General features: G+C 36.6%; 1 protein-coding gene across 10 annotated transcripts in view; it reads right to left on the bottom strand.

The window, feature by feature from the left end:
• slc4a3 (solute carrier family 4 member 3) overlaps positions 1-13,530 on the bottom strand; it is a 208,743-nt gene that overhangs the window by 28,740 nt on the left and 166,473 nt on the right. For all 10 annotated transcript variants that reach the window (NM_001423525.1, XM_073911530.1, XM_073911531.1 and 7 more), the window contains 3 exons: positions 13,329-13,494; positions 7,341-7,443; positions 6,989-7,173 (listed from right to left, as the gene is read on the bottom strand). In NM_001423525.1, coding sequence (NP_001410454.1) covers positions 6,989-7,173; positions 7,341-7,443; positions 13,329-13,494 — 454 coding nt within the window. The remainder of the gene's footprint in view (positions 1-6,988; positions 7,174-7,340; positions 7,444-13,328; positions 13,495-13,530) is intronic.

Genomic DNA, 13,530 nt, shown 5'->3' with positions numbered 1-13,530 from the left:
CATTATCCAATTCATAATTCACCAACCAGACGATTCCTAAGCTACTATAAATACCCTAATCACCATATCACAGCCATCTTCGTTTTGTAAAATCCCCCCTTCCACCCCTACTCCTCCTCCTTTCCTAGATGGGTGGCATGGTGGCCCAGTGGTTAGCACTGTTGCCACAAAGCAAGAACGTCACTGGTTCTAGTCCTTACCAGCCCAGGCGATGTATCTGTGCTTAGTGTACTCACTCTCCCTATGCTCATGTGGGTTTCCCCCAGGTTCCGCGGTTTTCTCCCACCGTCCAAAACATGCAACTGAAGTTAATTGACTGATCCAAATCGGCACCATAAACATGCTCCTAGTAAGTACTTATCTCTTAAGAGCAATCACTATCTGGTCATTAGCTACTACAGCAGGGGAGTTCTCGAGATCTAACGGAGCTTAAACTCTCCTCTCACCTTGCAAATGAGAGGGAGCCCCGGACTTGCGGATCTAATGAATTCAGGGCTCTCTCCCAGGAAAAGCTTTATAATCAATTATCAGCTAAGTGTGAACTTTTGAACTCACAGTAATAACAAAAAAGTTTTAAAAATGACATTACATCACAGGTGTCAAACTCAGTTCCAAAAGGGCCGCAGCTCTGCACAGTTTAGTTCCAACCCGAATTAAACACACCTGATCAAACTAATTGAGTCCTTCAGGCTTGTTTGAAACCTACAGGTAAGTGTGTTGGAGCAGGGTTGGAACTAAACTGTGCAGGGCTTCGGCCCTCCAGGAATAGAGTTTGACACCCCTGCATTACATCAATGTAAATGTGTTACATTCAAAATTATAACATAGGTCATCATTATTTTCTGCCATATAAAGTCATCCATATTTAGTTAAAAAAAGTCGGAGCCATCTATAAAATTGGCAGATCAGCTCTAAGTGGATGGAACTTGAGCTCCAAGTGGGCTGCACACACCTTCCTTGATCTATTTGATGTCTCTTTCATGACATCCAAACTAGGGTTGTAACGGTATGAATTTTTCACTGTATGATAATCGTCTAAAACAATACCACGGTTTGACGGTTTCGCGGTATACGGTATGTTACAAATGTTACAAAATAATAGAACAGTGAAGCAAATTTGACTTTTTCCAAATAATATATTTTTAGTTACTATAAACAACACCACTTACAATGAACAAATAAAAATAAGAAAATAATAAATAATGTGTCAAAGTCCAAATAAAGTCCAAATAAACATGGTGCAAATCCTCAGTAAAAAATAGATATAAATATTTACTATACTATAAATAGTTACATAACGAAACTAGATTCAATATGGAACATCCTTAGGTTTTATGTGCCAGCATGGATATGGTTGTCTGTGGATATGGATTTGGATATGGTTGTCTGCAATGCAGACAAACAGCTGCATCTTCATTTGCGTCTTTTGAAAACAGCAAGAGCAGCAGTTCGTCTTTGCTGTGTCACTGTTTTGTCATGTTTCTGTGTTGCTGTGCATGCCAAAGTACTTAGTATGAGAATTATTTCATGCAAAACTTTTTTTTTTTGCGTTTTATTTAGCCGCGCATAAATGTATGCCTATCTCTCATTCCGTGTTGTTCAAAAAGCTTGGTCCACAAACAAAAGTGAAACCTATGCTTATTGGTTGTGATATAGCGAGTTTGAACCAATCTGGGCATGGAGGAGGGATAATGCATCAATGTATCATGTCTGATTTGTCCGGAGACACAGTGACGAGCGTTTCTTTGTCAAATCAGCGTTGTCAAATGTTGATGACGTAACCGCACTGATTCCGGAGCCTCTGAAAGTCCGCGAATGTTATGTGATACAGCACTGGAAAGCTGAGATTCTCTTCTTTATGCCAATCTTTGAATTGTATGAATCGGATCAGCGGATCAAAAGTTATTAAACATTTAAGAGCAATACTTATTTTTAGCCGCGGGCGGCTGTCTCGGTCTTTAAGGGTTAAAACCGTTGATATGCAATTGTTCATGGTATGATAATCGTGCACGTTCAAATCGTGGTAAACCGTCATACCGGTATATTGTTACAACCCTAATCCAAACTATGTCAGTCCAAACTATTGTGTTTTCCTAACATCTACACCTACCACACCCCTTAACCCAACCTCACAGTAACATGTTGCAGTAAAATGTTTTATTAACATTTACACCCACCAAAACCCTAAAACCAACCTACATGTGGTGTAAGTCCCTCCCACTTAGAGGTCACCCAACCTACACATGGCATAACTCCCTACCACTTGGAGCTCTTCAGGCTGCAGTGATGCTTACTTAAGCTCCCAATGTTTATTGGTGCAGTCGACCAGTTTTACAGATATTTATTGTATGGTGAGTTTTAAAAATCAAACATCTCTAAGGTCAATTTTGTGGACTTGGTCCAAAGATCTTCTGAACCAATTTGGCCTAATTTTCTCAAAGATGAACAGCTAAAAAACAATATTCAATAAAACGATGGAAAACAAGATGACAGGAATCTTATGAGTTGGAGCAATATGACTAAACCAGAATCATAATTTTGGGTCAAGTCATTCTAAAGTTACGATTTACTGTAATTCTTGTGTCATGGGTGTGAACGAGCAAATGAGAAATGCCAATAAAACACACAAAGTGTTGTTTCACTTTGCCAAATTATTGGGGAAATACAGGCAATATTTATTTTTGATGGCTCACTCATAAAGTGAATACAGGTTGCTGGAGAATGCCAAAAAAATATGAAAATCCGTTTGGTGATTTCAGTGTGGTTTGGTTTTTGCGTTTTTTGAGAAATTTGGACGAAATTAAAAGGAGTACTGATATTTTTAATAACATTTAAAATGGTGTAACTTGACAAATGGGGTATCATTTAACTGACTAGATGACTATGAATAAACCAGAAGTGTAATTTCAGACCATTTGGATTCCATTATTATGCTATAAAACTGATTAAGCTATGAGGACATTAGACCATTGACACCTCTCACCTTTCTCACTAATTTGCATAAGTTCAGTATGTTCATTTCTGTTTCTGGAGACCTTCATTTGCTGGTTCAGGGTTGGTTGACCTCTCCAGAAACAGAAATGGGCATTCCTGGCCTAAGCATCACAGTGAAATATGCTCTATTCCTGTTTGGCAGATCCACACAACATTCATTACAGGTTTATTAAGCATTCGGTGATCACACAGCTTGACCTCAAGATATTCTGACACAACTCTGGAGAAGGGTGGACAAAATTTATAGTTGGTTGTGTAAAGAGGTACTTGATGAAATCCAAAATGGCCAAAAATATAGCCTGAAATTTATCTGAACTGAACATCATGACCCATGAAATAAATAACAGATTCACATGCTCAACAACAGGTTTTTTTTTTCAACATTCACAGTGAATATATGCAGCTATTTCTAGTGATTTCTAGACTTGACCATGAAATTAACCCTTATGTACTGATAGGGATGTTTTCATGCCAGTGGCGTTGCAAAGGGGGAGGGGGGGGGTCTTTGGCAGCAAATAAAAATGGGCGTTATAACATTTATTTTGTTATCTAAGTACTTAAAATCACCACATACATGCACATTCCACTCAACGCAGCTTTTGTGTCGAGTAACTAAATAGTCAGCTGTTCGGCAGTACCTGTTTCTACCAGCAGGTGGGAGTGGCACTGTTGTGTCACATGGTGTTAAAATAAATCCAGCCACTGCATTGTCTTCATTTATTCATTATTTTGAGGAGCTGAAGCTGATCAGGTAATAATACAACTGTCTTGCGAAACTGAATGGTTTTATCTACTGATGAAGCTTAATATTTGTTTTCACAGTACATATTGGTGAAATAAAATAACTGTAATTAATAAAATGTGCATCATATTAATGTAAATACATGCAAATTAGTCAGAAAAACTTAAATTGTACTAGCTTTCTAGATATGATATAGATATCTAGACATAGATATGATATAGCCAGTCACATCTGTTTCTGTAATAGTTAAATCACAGTGAGTTCATGCATCTAGCTTATTATTTTATAGCTTTATTCTACTGTAACATGCTTTGTCAGTTACCATCGAATTATAAATCGAATTTTTATGAAAATACCAAAGACTGCCAGAACAACACATACAGACCATTTATTGTCACAGTCATGTAAATGAACAGTTAATGCTTTTTAATGTTTATTCAGATCTTATTTTCATTTAACTACAGCAATTGCTGAATGCCTTCATCCATATTATGGATTTCCTGGAATGATCAACTACTTTTGTGAGGCATATATGGAATTTCGGCTCAAGTATGAAGGAAACAGGCATTACATGCATTTAAAGCGCCACAACGCCCACATCACCCTATTTTGAGGAAACTGAAAAAAAAATCTCTCTAAAGAATTTGAAGTAAACATATTGCTAGCATATAGATCTTTATTTTATTTTTTCAGTACTATTTTTGATACAATTGTTATTATATAAAAAAAAATAGTAGCCTATTGAATATCAATATTTTGACTTCTTTGGGGCTAAGCCTCGTATCCCTTTCGACCCTAGCAACGTCCCTGTTGCACTTCAGGGTGATCTTAAGTGTTAATTTGGCCATAGCTTTTCCTCTGTTTTAGCTAGCAGAATGATTTTTGGTGAATTTTTTTGAGAAAATGCTTTAAATTAAAAAAAAAAAGCTCAGCAATACACTCTGGGCAAATTTAGTACCCTTTTGTTCTGTTTGGAATAAAAACATCCACTGAATTAAACTGCCATAAAAATGCCTCTGATAATTATTATTTTTATTTTTTATTTTTAGAAATCTGTTAATCAACCTCAGTCCTGATCAAAACTATTAAATTGCTTAGAAAATTACAGGATTTTAACTCTTTAATTGCCAAATTTATAAACGATGTTACAGATTTGGTAAAAAATGTACACAAAATGATGTATTTTTAATACAAAAAGTAACTGTAAACTGGATTTTTTAAACCTTTTTTCAAAGTGGACATGTGAAACAACATAGCCTTTGATGCCGTGTTTTTGATTATTTAATATATTCACTCCCTAATTTACAGTTGGTGACTGTTTGTGCCCAATTAACTTTTATTCAAACCACATTTCCTGATTTCTAAGCCATGACACCATATAATCATGCATTTTTGATTGTTGATGGTTTTCCCTGTTAGGAACAGGTACAATTTGTCATTTTTACTGTTGATCATTAGTTGGCACCATTAAAATCCTGTAATTGTCTACACAATGTTATAGTTTTGATCAGGACTGAGGTTGATTAACAAATTTTTGAAAAAAAAAAAAAAAAAAAAAGACAAAAACAAAATATTTATCTTATGCATTTTACAGCAGTTTAATTCAGTGGATGTTTTCATCCCAAACATATCAAAAGGGTAGTTGTTACGTTTCACGTATATTTTGTGGTGTTTTGTTGTTTATTTTCCGCTTTGCGTTCTCTTCTCTCTTCCGTTCTGTATTCTGTCCTGGTCTAGGTGTGCAACCATTGGTTGAAAAAGCTGTTAGTCACCATTATGACGCAGTCGACGCACTAATCAGGGGCTGGTCTGCTAAGTATAAAAGGCCTGTGCTTGCACTGTTCAGCAGGAACACTCGGCTTACCGCCAAACTCCTTACTTGTGTCGGCCAGCCTGTTAGTTGTGTTTGTATTAATATTTTGTTGTAGTTGCTGTTGTTGTTTAGTCTCTATAGATTTATTAGATAAGCTCAATTTAGCTCAATTTAGTATCTATTGAGAAGTTTAACAATTTTTATGAGAATTGGATTATCAGATAAGCTCTTGTTTTGCTAAGTGTGTACTTCACGAGAAATCTAGTAATCTTGAGCAGCATAGTATTTTTCTGTTTGTTAGTTAGTTTATGGAGGAGTTGCCACATGTGTAATTACGTTTTTGAAGTAGTTATGAAGTTTAGTTAAGCTACGTGCTGAAGCTAATGGTTTTGTTTCTGCATTTTCCTTTGGTTAGTCAGTTTAGTGGGTTGGGTTTTAGTTAGGTCGTTTGGTTATATTTATTTCTTTGTTTTGGCAACACTCCTGTTTTTTCATTTAATTTGGTTATTTAAAATCACATTCTAATTTCCTATATTCATTGTTTGATATACTCTGTTAAATAAATACTTACTTTTTGTTTCACTTATCCAGCAGTTGTGTCTTCTCATTTTCATCCAGCATTATTAGAGATTCACTGTTTGTTATGTCTCATCCATTTAATAACTTTATAAGTTAAACATGTAACAGTAGTAAATTTGAACAGTGCACAAGGGTTAAACATCATGTTAGTACAGTTAAGTCTAAAGACATTATAATATTATTTTTATCATACTTTATTTCTACTAATGCCAAATTCTAAAATATTTTATCAGGTGGAAGTTTATTAATGAGGTTTACTATTTACTCATTAATGAAAAGTTCCTGATCAGAAAAAAAGTACAGTTGTATCTATTGTATTTTTCTTTTCTCCTGCTGTTCATTTAAAGGGGTCCTATTATGTCTCTTTTTACAAGATGTAAAATAAATCTCAGATGTTGCTTTAGTGTGTATGTACAAATTCCAGCACAAAATACAACACACATAATTTTTTTATAATTCTTTGAAACTCCCGTCTTTCTCTGCGCTGATCCAAATTGTGCCATTTTGCTTTAAATTCAAATGAGATTGTGTTCATAGGCATCTTTTCAAAAGAGGGAGGAGCTACAAACACCTATGAATCAGCATAGCGGCAGATTTAAAACAGGGCTAATATTATCTCTCTGAAAAACTACACTATGCTTTTTATCTTTATTCCACATTATATTTAGTTTGTACTGCATGAAAATTCTAATGGCGGACGGCTGCTTCTCACTGAGGGCTGTCTCTGACTGTGTTTAAACCCTTTATAAAAGTGATTCTTGCATAATAGGTTCACTTAAATATATCACTGGGTTTGTACCATCTTGAAATTTGTGACCTAATAATAAGCAAATCATGATTCATAATGGATGCATATCAACCTTATCAGACATGAGGGTAGAAAAGGAGCGCCCGATCTCATGATAGTCCACGTTGGTCTGCGTGGGACCCAACAGCACAAAGATGAAGCGAATGGGAACAGGGACTTCCAGAATGGACTCCAGCAGGATAGACTCGTTCAGCCGGACAAAGGCCATCGCAGGCTTCTCTAGGAACTCCACACACCCTATAAACACATTTACTGCGGTAAAAATCACAAACCACACAAACCAAGAACTAGTGACAGAAATCAAACACAACAGAAAGCATTCGTCTTGGGTTAGCTGAGCTCTGGTGCGGTGACTCAACATCTTCGCAGGACCTGAAAACAACAAACGCTGGAACGAAGCTTACCCACTAAGACCACAGTTGCTTCGGCATCCTTGGGAATCTTTGCCAAGAGTTTCAAAGATCTGGAGGCGGCGTGTCCCTCAGCTGGGATGGGGTGGAGGCTTTTCTTTTGTGGAGAGAAGAAAATAGTTAGTGCCATTCAAACATCACACACATCAGCCTGGAGCTGTGACAGGCAAGCGTTGGCAGATAGCACATGCACAGCTACCCTCGCTGCGATTGTTTATTGTTCCATACGGCTGTTTCGTTCATGGATTCAGCATGCATGTGCGTTTGGTGAATTTTAATGAACCATTGTGCCTGTTTTGCATCACCGAGAGCAAATCTAAACCTGCGGATCCAGGTGACAAAGTGGAAAAGCGAATGGTAAATCACTTTGAATCAATTTAACACAATGCGTCTTGGCTTTTTATATGGGCTGTTTCCAATGTGCCAACATTTTTAGCCATGGGGAACATTCATAGTTTCACAGCTAATGTATCAAGAGTTTAACTGAAAGCACCTGTAAGCTCGCTATTACGCTTAATCCTGCACATGTGGCAGAGCAGCGTACATGATCCAATCGTTAGTGATGCTGCTAACCAGGCCCAGATCCGCAGATCTGCAGATGCATTTTCACTGCAAAAATTATTGTCGTTTTTAGTACAAATAGCTAAAAAGACTTGAATCTAAATGTATTTACTGGAGCAAAATGGTGCAGGATGTTAAGCAATCCTTTTCTGAGAGAATTGTTTTTTTTTCTGGAAAAACCAGGGGCAACTAAAACACTTAATAAAGTTAAATCTTGTATCATAAGAGCAACATCTTGTACCATTTAATTAAATTAGGCTAAATGTCTTAAAGCATTTTACTTAAACCGAGTAAAATATGGTAAAATATGTATTTAAATAACCAAAAGTCTTCTACAAGTCTTATATAAATATATATATATATATATAAGTACATATTTAAGTACACATAAACAGTGCATCTGGAAAGTATTCATAGCCCTTCACTTTTTTACACATTTTTTATGTGCCTTATTCCAAAATTTATTTAATTTATGTATTTTCTAACAATTCTACACACAATAGCCCATAGTGACAATGTGAAAAACGATTTTTTGAAATTGTTGCAAATTTATTCAAATCAACCTGAAAAATCACATGTACAGAAGTATCATTCTTGAGATGTTTCAGCAGCTTAATTGTTCACCTGTGGTAAATTAAGTTGATTGGATGTGATTTGAAAATGCAAACACTTGTCTATATAAGGTCCCAGGGTTGACAGTGCATGTCGAAGGACAAACCAAGCATGAAGGAATTGTCTGTAGACCTCCGAGACATGATTGTCTCTCGGCACAAGGTTGGGGAAGGTTACAGAAAAACTTCGGCTGCTCTGAAAGCTCCAATGAGCACAGTGGCCTTCATCATCAGTAAGTGGAAGATATTTGGAACCGCCAGAACTCTTCCTAGAGCTGGCCGGCCATCTAAGCTGAGTGATCAGGGGAGAAGGGCCATAGTCAGGGAGGTGATCAATAACTCGATGGTCACTTTGTCTGAACTCCAGCATTTTTCTGTGGAGAGAGGAGAACCTTACAGAAGAACAACCATCTGTGCAGCAATCCACCAATCAGGCGTGTATAGTAGAGTGGCCAAACGGAAGCCACTCCCCACCTGGAATTTGCCAAAAGGCATCTGAAGGACTCTCAGACCATAAGAAACAAAATTCTCTGATCTGATGAGACTAAAATTGAACTCTTTGGAGCGAATGCCAGGCGTTACGTTTGGAGAAAACGAAGCACCGCTCATCACCAAGCTAATACCATTCCTACAGTAAAGCATGGTGGTGGCATCATCATGCTGTGGGGATGTTTTTCAGCAGCAGGAACTGGAAGACTAGAGGGAAAGGTGAATGCAGCAATATACAGAGACTTCCTGAATGAAAACCTGCTTCAGACTCTCCAGCAGGACAATGACCCAAAATATCAATGGAGTGGCTTCACAACAACTCGGTGAATGTCCTTGAGTGGCCCAGCCAGAGCCCAGACCTAAATAGATCTCAGGAGATTTCTGAAAATGCCTGTACATCGTCGCTTCCTATCCAACCTGACAGAGCTTGAGAGGTACTGCAAAGAGGAATGGGCAAAAATTCCCAAAGACAGGTGTGCCAAGCTTGTGGCATCATATTCAAAAAGACTTGAGACTGTAACTGCTGCCAAAGGTGCATTAACAAAGTATTGAGCAAAGGCTGTGAATACTTATGAGCGTGATTTTACAGTTTTTTTTTCTTTTTAATAATTGTATTAAAGATTTTATTAAAATCTTTTTTCACATTGTCATTATGGGGTATTGTGTGTATAATTTTAAGGAAATAAATGAATTTAATCAATTTTGGAAAAAGGCTGTAACTTAAAAAATGTGAAAAAAGTAAACAGTATCAAGAATGTTGGAAACTTTTCACCACTGACTTACACAGTAGGAAAATAAATGCTATGGAAGACAAAACAAAAAAAAACTCAAAACAATATAAGAAATATTTTTTTCATTTTTTCACATAAGTTTTCATTTTTGAAACCTCCCCCTTCCAAACATATTCGAGTTGCTTTCTTCTGATAAACAGAAATAAACCGGTAGCCACTGGCTTCCATAGTATTTTAATTTTTTTATTATTACTATGGATGTCAATGGCTACCAGTATCTAATTTTTATGTTTATTAAAAAAAGGAAACTCACAAAGGGTTAAAACCACATAAGGAAGAGTAAAAACATGAATTTTGGAGTGAATTATCCCTTCAATAGCGAGTGTGTCAGTGTACAAAATCCCAGCACCAAATGAATGGCTTGCAATCTGAAAGTCTGTTTGCAAAACCTTTATGACACGCATAGCAGGCCTATAGCCAGGGGGCTTGTTGGTGGTTCGACCCACCCCCACTGACGAAAATCTATGTCCTGTCTCTTACATGAGCTCCCTTGTCCTGTTTTTGACTGCTATGCCATCATGAATTGTAAAACTAACTATTTGAAAAAGGCTTTTAAACCAAGTGGAATCTTCTTCCAAGTGGCACTCGTGCTGTTCCCATCATAGTGAATATATTGACTTGAGTATACTTTATCTATCTAAAATGTTTTATTCAGTAATAACTTAATCCATTGTGATAAATGCAAATGATTATATTTTAGGAGTTCAACATGCAGAGGTGCATGAAAACTTGCAATATATCTGAGATGTGATAAGGGAAATTTCATTTTGACTGTAAAAAAAAAAGCTAAGTTGTACAAAATTCATTCATGTTGTCTCAACACAAACAAATTAAGTTAACAAATTTAAGTGGATTGAACCTAAAACAATTAGGTTATCCCAAAGAAACTCAAGAATAGTGTTGTTTCAACTTATTTTAAATAAGTACTTTGAACAAGCAGCAACATCGTTTTTTGAGTGCATTGTAATACATTGTGATTTTGTTTTTTTAAGTATACTTAACCTTCGACCTTAATTCAAAAACTAAAGTTAAAGTCTTCCATGAATTTTTGAAAGTATATTTCATACAAGAGAGGCTGGAAAAACTGAAGCACTTACTAATATTATCATTATCCCAGCAGACACACAACATCATAAGGCATTAATATTAGGTTAGATTTAGTTGCCAGTGTCTAAGGACAATTTTATTTTGATATCCAATAACAACCTGACATGACATTGTTACAGTATTTAACTGTATTTTGTTGATTTTAGGTTGTGTTGGAAAGTAACCAAAATTCAATGTCGAGACAACATCTTAAAAGTCATATTGATGTCAAATACTGACATTTATTCATCATGTAGAGCTACCAAAAATCCAACATCTGATAGACATCATCTAATAACGTCCACACAACATCAAGTTGTAACATCATTAGACGTTGATGTTTTGTTGTTTTTAGGTTGCGTTGGAAATTTACCAAAATGCAACAACTGCTCGACGTTGGATATTGACGTTGACCTTATGCTGGGTTCTGACTTCAACCCTATTTTCATTTTCAAACTAAATGCAATGCCCCACGAAGATGGGGTACAACAACAATCTGACGTCATGATGGTGTCTGTGCCTGCTGGGATGTTTTATTTTTGTATTATTTAAATGGCCTAATTCTGACTTCTGAGGATAGTTGAATGCATCGGGAAGTTTATTTGCCAAATAAATAACAATAGGCTACATATTAGTTAAACAAACAACTTTTATTTTTTATTATAAATTGATGGTCTACTAAATTTTTACTGTATTACTGTACACAAGCATTTTCATAATTAATATTTGTTAAAAATGTTTAATTCTAAACACTAATTTAATAACATTGTTCATAAATCCTGTGAAGAGCTTTGAAATGTGCATTTTTATAAATGTTTGGCGTAATCTCAAATTGAACCACAAAGAGATTGTGGGACATAGTGTAGCTCCTCCCCTTTTTAGAAACCAGCGTTTTGTTTTATCACCACTCTGCAGTGAGAGCGGCTGAGCTCAAGTGCATCATCACTGGTTGTTGGTAGATACGTCTGCGGCTGGAAGTTAACAAGAATTATTTATATTATTTATTAAATTTCCCATTTATTGTATTTTATTACCGTCTACCCCCACCCCAACCCTAAACCCAACCATCACAGTAATGTAAAAACAATAGTTGTACTGAATACTATTCAGGTTATTTATTAAATTATCCAATAAATTGTATTTTATTAATGCCCACCCCAACCGTAAACCCAATCGTCACAGTACTGTAATGATATTAATTATTGTAATACAGTGGTACTTTATCCAATCTTTACCATGCATCAAATAAAAAGCAAATGAGAAATGTCTTGAAAGGGGTAGGGCATGTCAGATACTAGAGAACATTTCATTGGTTATGATTTGATGAGAAACTGTACAGTAGTATGGGTTGATGTGAATAAAGCCGCTGATCCATTTAGTAACAAACTGCAAGCTTTATATGTTGATATCAGTTTTAAATCTTCTAGACGTGAGTTTTGTCACTGTTTTGGAGCACAATATCTTATAGATAACCTAAAACAAACAATATCAATAGTAATATCTAAAAACCTTATTTTCATTTCATTGGACTTTTAATATTTTCATGGTCACTAGTGATCCAGCCTGTGCAGATCGCCAACGAACTACAAATCTACTGATATATGGACTACATTGTCCATATACCAGTCATGCACCAAAGACTGATTGATTACATTCACACAGCTGGAAGCTGCTCAAAGACTGATTAGATAGACTTAAATACAGCACACACACACACACACCTAAGGGCTGTCTTGTTTAACTGTACAGTTAACATTATGACATGTTTTCCTTGCCTTGTCTTGCTGTGTTTGATCCTCACGTAGTTTTGTTAGTTTATACCTGTCTGCTGCCTGCCTTTTGACCGTCTGCCTGTTTACTGACCATGACTTTGGATTTGCCTGTGTACATCTGATTGCCCATGCGTTGAACATTGCTTGCCTGACCATCCTGCTAATAAACCCTGCATTTGAATCTGCACTCAGCGTCCCAAAAATGCACCATTTAACAAAATTACTAGGAAAAAAAGTCCACGTTTTGAGAAAAATAACCACCTCATTCGCTTGGTTGGCTATAGGCCTGCATATACATCCTTCTCATAACATAACATTATTATTAACCCATGTTCTGATTGTGATGATGTGGGATAACTGCAATTACACCAGGATTCGATAAAATCAAGTGAGTGTGAAACCAGGAACAATCGCACTTGGATGACAGTGTGAAAACCCCCTAAGCTACTTTTTCACCCCTCAGTTTTCAACTGACAAAACATATACATCACAGCACTTGGGTTCAGGCTTTCAGAGCGATGCATCTTGAATGGACCAAATGATGATTCATGGTGTCCCCCAAATGACTATCATCGGCCCATTCAACTTTTCTGGAGTTTCTGGAAGCCTGGGTGAAACTATGACCATGCACACAACGAGAAGCAAGCAACTCACAAATAAAGCTACAAACACCTCTTTGTCATGATCTGCTGCTTTACTGTCGTGCATCTCCTCATGGTCCTGGGACACCAGAGGCAGGCTGGTGTCGTGAACGTGGTTGTGGTTGTGACGGAAGCTGCCCAGACTGGTGACGGAGTGATTCCGGTGGAAAAGGCCTTCTTTCTCATCATTGGGGTGACTGGATTTAAAAAAAAGAAAAGAAAAGAAAAGAAAA

The sequence above is a fragment of the Danio rerio genome, chromosome 9 (assembly GCF_049306965.1).
Source record: "Danio rerio strain Tuebingen ecotype United States chromosome 9, GRCz12tu, whole genome shotgun sequence".
In the NCBI taxonomy this organism is placed as follows: Eukaryota; Metazoa; Chordata; class Actinopteri; order Cypriniformes; family Danionidae; genus Danio; species Danio rerio.
The sequence above is the reverse complement of the archived record's forward strand: the minus strand, read 5'-3'. Positions and strand labels throughout refer to the sequence as shown.